At 44.7% G+C, this 7,500-nt stretch overlaps 1 protein-coding gene across 1 annotated transcript in view; it reads left to right on the top strand.

Annotated features, from left to right (window-relative positions):
* Window positions 1-5,783: 5,783 nt before the first annotated feature.
* LOC307083971 (adenosine receptor A1-like) overlaps window positions 5,784-7,500 on the top strand; it is a 7,908-nt gene continuing 6,191 nt past the window's right edge. The window contains exon 1 of the mRNA XM_079748056.1: window positions 5,784-7,316. Within this exon, the coding sequence (XP_079604182.1) occupies window positions 6,985-7,316 (332 nt within the window). The 5' untranslated portion in view covers window positions 5,784-6,984. The remainder of the gene's footprint in view (window positions 7,317-7,500) is intronic.

Raw genomic sequence — 7,500 nt, 5'->3', positions numbered from 1 at the left:
AGAAAAATGTTTGTGTGTCGATTGGCAACAGTCCAGTCTCAGTCCAACTGCGGAACTATTAATTATAGAGTAACATCACTTCCTCTCGTGTGATACTGCTTGAATTATTATTCTTTCCAAAACAATGATAACCCACACTAGCTGTATGGAGAGGCTGTAGCTAGTTATGCTAACAAGTTAATTTTGGTCATTGAGCATAAAGCACTCATTAGTAAACCAATTACAGGGATGGATTTCATTCCGTTTAAGGGAAAGTGAGGTAAAACTGTAAACAACATTCATTTTGTTCAGCCTTTTTTAGTGCAGGAAATGGGTGAGTCAGCGCTTAGTTGTGTGTGTGTGTGTGTGTGTGTGTGTGTGTGTGTGGGTGTGTGTGTGTGTGTGTGTGTGTGTGTGTGTGTGTGTGTGTATGTGTGTGTGTGTGTGTGTGTGTGTGTGTGTGTGTGTGTGTGTGTGTGTGTGTGTGTGTGTGTGTGTGTGTGTGTGTGTGTGTGTGTGCGTGCGTGCGTGCGTGGTATTGTCCCTCCCCTGGTCTTGGACTTATGCTCTGAGCTTTTAGTGTTTCAGCTAAAACAGACACAGTCCACTAACTCAGTTTTATTGGGTCTACATTGTTTTATCTGCAGGCCGTTATTATGCTGATGGGGGTGGTGCAGTGTGTGTGTGTGTGCGTGCGCATATGCGTGTGCGTGTGTGTGTGTGTGTGTGTGGGGGGGGGGGTGCTTCTGCATGCTCAGCAGAGGATGTCTCTGCAAATGTCAGGAATATAATGTCAGGAATTGTCCATAATGAGACTGTGGGAACCACTAAAACACACGCTTCACCCTGGCACCAGTATAAGTACGGCATTATGGTGTCTTATTGAGGACGTCGTGCAAACAATATAAACTGAGGTTGTACTCGCATCGTTGCAGCCTACTGCCTTCTGGGCTGTCATCGTTTTGTAAAGTAAGTTGTATTACTGCAAAAGGGGATTGATTGATTGAAGTACACATTGAATACATTCTTAGCATCTCAGATCAAAATCAAATCGCTCGGGGTCTGTGCTACATGCCTGCCATCTTTCAGCCTTAAAATCTTACTTTTTGAAAACAAACAAAAATAAACATGGGGGAGATTCCAACATTCACTTGATTTGCTCCAGGTCACTTTATTTATTTATTGGGCTAATTATAATAATAATAATTATTATTATAATAATTATAATAATTCATAATTAATATTATTATTTATAAATATCTCCTCAACAATGGAGATGTGGTTTGTTTCACCATGGGACCCTTCCAGCCTTCCTATGAATAGAAGACTCTGATTGGATTAGAAGCAGACCGATCGCTCCTGCTGCTTCCAAAGGCACAGCGTGGCGATACATCTTCTATTACCGGTACTGATTAGCATAAACATCCTGTCACCATGTGGAGATAAGCAATTCCTCGCAGAGGCCATCCCTTGTCACTCTGAAATCACAAAATGGCTGCCATGCTGTTGGGGTTATAGGTACTCAGTAAACATAGCGTGCCCCTTCGGAAGAAAGCGCCCGTACAGCAATGTATTCACATACCCACCGTCACACTCAGGTTGTTTCACCTTTAGTTGCACTTCTCGATCCAAAACGGTTCACATTCGGGGGAAGGATAGCTGACTCATTAATGTTCATTAGGGTTTTTGAATCCGGGCCAAAGTACTGGGTTCAGTAGTACCCAACGTCTGCATCCTAACCTGAAGGCCTCCTTGAGAAACATGCCCCACCCCTACCTGCTCCTTAGTGACATCACTGTAAAGGGCTCTTTATGGTTCCACGTTCACGCAACGCAAGGGGGTTACGGACCCCTTACGTCCTTGCGGACCCTCCTTGTGACCACCGCAAGGGCCGGACATGCGCCGCTCAAAATCGTAACCTTCCGTCGAGGCGACGCAGCAGCAAGAACTGTGATCGGTCCGCTTACTAGAATCCGACACAGAACCATGAACGTTCACGACTGCGTCGAAGCGTCTGCGTGGTCATTGCGTTGCGGGAACGTGGGACCATAAAAGGCCTTAAGAGGCTGGAGATGAGTCTGCTAAATGGCTATATGACGGTACATGGGCACATAGTGGTGAGGCATCTTGCTCAAGAATGCCTTCAGGGGCCAAGGCTACGCTACATAACTGCTGAGCCAACTCGGCCCCATGAGAATACATATTCCGAGGAATTCTCAAGTATACACAGAAGGTTAAGATATCAGGTCAATATAGGGGTGAATCATTTCTACCCTCCCAAACATGGAGATGAAAAGTTCACCGAACAAATTCTCCAAAAGTTCTCAAGAAGATGGAAGAAAGTGTTTCTGTTAGCGTGAAGCGACACATGTTTAAGGAGAGTTCCACAATGTTTTAACAATAGTGTTTAGCCCTGTGATTGGTTTGTAAATTATGGCCTGATCGCTTGTTACACTGCCGGGGTCGGGTCGGATTTAGCCGATGAACACTTACACGCTGAATCAATTGATAAAGAAGGTTTACGGCCAGTGTGCGAGTTACCCGTCAATATTCAGAGGGTCCCCATCCCCTGATTTATGCAATACTGATCTTTTCTCAATATGCAGTAAGCCTATAACATTACAATACTTCATGGATGCAAGCAATCAGTCTATAGCCTACATGACAACACACACACGCACACAACAATATCCGATATGCTATAGTTGCCCATTCCTAAAGCAACACTTAAAGTTGTTTGGATGCAACACGTTGTTTTATAACAAGGAGAGGCAAAGTTGTGCATTACAATGCAAACAAAACAACAATTGGCGCCAATATGGCGCACTTAGAACTGCAATCAACAATTGAATAAATGCCAGGTATTGCCTATCGGAGACTGGAACACGATCAGTGCACTTGCAAATGAAAGCCTGCAGTATGACCGATCATGGAACATTATCTAACCATCCATCTACAGAAAATACGACCAGACAGATACATCATTGAACACATTCACAAATGTAGTTTTTGTATGACTTGTCAACATTACGTCTTTCTTCTGTTTGGCGAACATGGCTTATTTGCATACTGGCTGGCTCCGCTTGGCAAAAAATAACATATTTGTGAATAAATGTTTTGATTTCTGAATACTGGACTTGCAGACATACAGGAAAACTAGATTCTAGATGTGACTCTTTGTAGGACACGACAAGGGCAGTCCCGCCTATCTAGTGAACTACCCGGTTAAGGAAAAGTGCAGAAGCACAGACGAGTAAAGTTTCTCACCAAGACAACCTGTGAGAACGAGACTCAGACACAGGAGCTAGGACTGGACCCCAATGTAGATTGTGACGAGAGAGTAGAGACTCGACAGCCTAGTGTACTGAGCACAGATGTACAGACTGACGGTCCACAGTCAGCACCAGAGGATGATGAGTAATGTAGAAGGCAGCCCAAGACGATTTGATCTTGCATCAAATGGATGTGAAACTGATCTGCACGCCCATTGCACATCATTGAACGAGATATCTTAATGGAACAACCTGAAGATTACGTAAAAAAGAGGGAGAGAAGCTAGTGTGTAAACTAGAGAAGTCAATTTACGGCCTGAAGCAGTCGAGGCGTAATTAGAATGAGATGCTCCACACATGTCTAGTAGATGGCCACTTCACTCAGAACCCGACAAACCACAGCGTCTCCACGAAATAGTCTAAAAAAGCAGGGACGGAAGTAGTAATTATCTGGGTGGATGATCTTATCATCGCAGCCTGCAACGACGAGAGTCTTTCGAAAGTGGAAAACATGCTTTCTACCAGATTCAAGATAGGACCTAGATAGGTTGAAGTATTTTCTGGGCAAAGACTGACGGCTGTGTCAAAGTGTCACAAAAGTATATTTTGTAAGTTGAAAAGATACTGGAACTTTTCGACATGCAGGAGTGTAGAATTAGAGAAACACCATGTGACCAAAAGTTAGACTACTCTGAAGATGCGCCTAAAATGTCTGATGTGAACAAGTACAGGGAGTCTCATTTACTTGACAACCTGTACACGTCCTGACCTATGTTTCGTGGTGAGCAAGTTATCACAGCATTTTGCTGACCATACAGATGAACATCGGGTTACGGTGAAACATGTTTTGCGTCCCTCAGGGGAACTGCAGACAAACAGCTCTGTTTCAGAAGAGCAGCGAGAGTCTAGGCCTACTGGGCTGCGGACGTTAGTGACAGACGCAGCACCACCGGGTATTGTGTGAGTATGGGTAAAGACAGCTCCTTAATCTCTTGGAAATCCAAGAAGCAAACCACGATTGCACTATCCACATGCAAAGCTGAGTACATGGCTCTAGCTCTAACAATACAGGAGTGTATTTATTCGGAGCAACTACTGGGCGGTATAGATACCTCTGTGTATAAGAAAGCTGTTGATTATGAGGACAACCAGGGGTCAACTGCGCTTGTTAGGAACCCAGTGTGTAGAAAAAATGTAAGCCTGTGGACATTAAATATCACTTCATTAGGTCTATCATAAGGGAAGATAAGATGTCACTTGTTTGCTGTCCCACAGACGACATGATTGCAGATGTTATGACAAAGCCCGCCTCCAGACTTAAGATGAGGAAATTTGCAGGTACATGTTTGGAGTGTAAAATGTTGACATTTGACTACGTCATGTTTTTGTTTTGTTTTGTTTTGTTTATTTAGTTATGTAAAAGTTGTACAGTTTACGCGTCATTCATAAGTGGGAGTGTTGACACTGGATAACAGTATGAATGCATGTAACGGTATTTGTTCAGGAGGAGGCGCTGTTGCGTCTTGTGTCATGAGCCACGTGTGACTGATGACGTCAATACCTTATAAGGGGGACGTTATCATCCTCTCTCGCTGTACCTGACTCTCACGGAGAGCAGCTTGTTGTGCAGTGTTCCGATAAACAATGTCACGCTATGTATGGCTGAAGAGACAAACGTCTGAACGTCTGTTCATTCCTTAGAGATATTGCTCCGCAGAATAGATAAGCCTACATGTTAACAGTGAACTGAAAAAACATTTAAGCGACCATTAGCGACCATTTTCAAAATTTGAGGTGGGGGTTGGAGGTCGAGCCCACGGCTTTCAAAATAACATCCGCTGTCGTCTGGTGGGCTGGACATGGATCAAACGTTTCCACGTCTGTTATCAGTGAAATTCATTTGGTAAATAAGACATGCAAGACAAATGCTTTCTTATATTTCAACAATAAGTCGAGGTAAGAAAAAGTCAACAAATTAACCAAATAAACTACTTTTTGAGAACGAAATTATATACAATAAAATACATTGAGTAAGGCGAAGGATATGCCCCATTCAAAATAAGCATTTTTGAGACACACACACACACACACACGCACACACACACACACACACACACACACACACACACACACACACACACACACACACACGTGTGTGTCACATGTTTTAGGAGAGTTTGAGTTTTCATGCATTCGGATCCTGTATGTTTTTTGTAAAGATAAGATCTTTACTTAGCTTGTGCTAGAAACAAGCAGATGCTTTGCCGGTATCAGAGGGCTAGCCTACCTGCATTGCAAAGCCTGGTCCATCCCATGGACCTATTAAAGAAGTCCATCCTTTGACAAGAGACCAGTTGGTGCCTGTAGAAGTGTTGGAGGACCACTAGGGAGTGCTAATTCCCCCTAATCATCCCCCCGGTGTCTAATTGGAGTCATCAATGCCCACCTCTCCCCTGTGTGCGGTAAGCGTTCTGCCAGTCGTGCAGCGTGCAACACCCTGGTAGTGGATAAGGTGTCATAACCAACCGCCCAACGTCAACCCAACCCGCACAGAAAAGATCTGTTGATCGTTTTTAGCAGCACCTGACCTTTATTTTTATATATTGAGTGGCTTTCTTATTAAAATGTTTCGCTTTTGTGTCCATTCTTTTGTATTTTATGGGTCAGACTGGGTTATTGTGCCCTATGAGGAGGAGAATTCTATAAACCTCACTTCCTTTCTAAACTAGTCAGTACCACATCACAGACAAAGACAAGCACACGCTATAGGAGATACTACAACTCATTACCAGAGCAGCAGCTGAGCAGGGTGAACGCTGTCAATATTGGACTCTGAACACACAGTAAGGAATCATTTGTTGGCGATTTTTTTTTACTTGTGGTATAATGCATAATGATCCAGTTAAAAGTGGATGCATAACGATGTAGGATTTCACAAACAAACGAGATGATGCAAAATAATAAACTAGCCTTAGAAACAATCTAAATGAAGGTAGTATACAAATATCATTGCAATGCAATACATAAACATATCTATGGTTGGCTATTGTTGTTGGGAGGAAAGTAGCAGAATGTTTATTAGTATCATTTTAATTTAATCAAATATATTCATTAATTTAGCTTTATTCGTATCTCTATGAATGAGGGGTAGTCTGCCTGGTTAAATTAATATAATACCCAAACATAACATATATGCAAAACGGGCAAATATTAACATATGAACAGAAATAATTCCTTATAGGAGTAGGATCACATCACACAGTGTAAGAATATTTGAAAGACTCCAAAAAACCATGTGTCAGATTAGTAAAATTGAAAGTGTATTTCCAAATACCATAACCATTGTTAATAACTTCTTTCGGTCAACGTGACAGCTGCTCTTACGTTAAAACCTCAATACCCCAAACCGTTACTGATACAACAAACCAACCATCGCAAAGCAGAACAGATTAGTGAAACCTCTTCATTCTGGGAACAGAACTGTTTCAAAGTTCAAACTGTGAGTTTGTGGCTCAGGTGGTAGAGCGGGTTGGCTTGGAACCTGCTTGTTCGATCCCCGGCTCCTTCCTCGCTGAGCGTCGAGCTCCGGACGTGCTGGCTGTCACCGTCGTCGGTGTGTGTGAATGGGTGATGTTAGGCAGTGTCGCAGAGGGCCGTGAGTGTCCACTGGTTAGGGAAGCGCTGTATAACCGCGGTCCATTCACCATTTAGCAGCAGCAGTAGAGCATCCAGCATGGGTCTCCCCGAAGCGTCCCTCTACACGGCGCTGGAGCTGCTGATTGCGGTGGGCTGCGTCCTGGGCAACGCGGTGGCCATCACTGCCCTCCGACGCACCAAGAGACTTCGAGAGCCCACCTTCTGCTTCCTCACCTCCCTGGCGGCGGCCGACCTGCTGGTGGGCTGCCTGGCCATTCCGCTGGCCGTGCTGGTGGACGGCCGGGTGGAGACCTCTACCAGCGCCTGCCTGCTCTCCAGCTGCCTCCTCATCCTGCCCACCCTGGCCTCCATCCTGTCGCTGCTGTCCATCGCCGTGGACCGCTTCCTCCGGGTCTACGCGCCCCTCAGGTGGGTCCCCGCCGCGCCCCCCCCCCCCCCCCCCCCCCCCCCCCCCCCCCCCCTAGACGGTACAGGTCCACCGACGGGCTGGGTCCCAACCAGTGGCGGTGTGTTGTGCTGTTGGGTTAAAAAAAATTTGCAAATTCAAAAACACCCACTTTTCACCACCTTTGCACTATTACCCTCAGGTTTC

Source organism: Pollachius pollachius, assembly GCF_949987615.1.
Source record: "Pollachius pollachius genome assembly, chromosome: 12".
NCBI lineage: Eukaryota > Metazoa > Chordata > Actinopteri > Gadiformes > Gadidae > Pollachius > Pollachius pollachius.
Note: the sequence above shows the minus strand (reverse complement) of the source record. Positions and strands in the feature narration are given on the sequence as shown.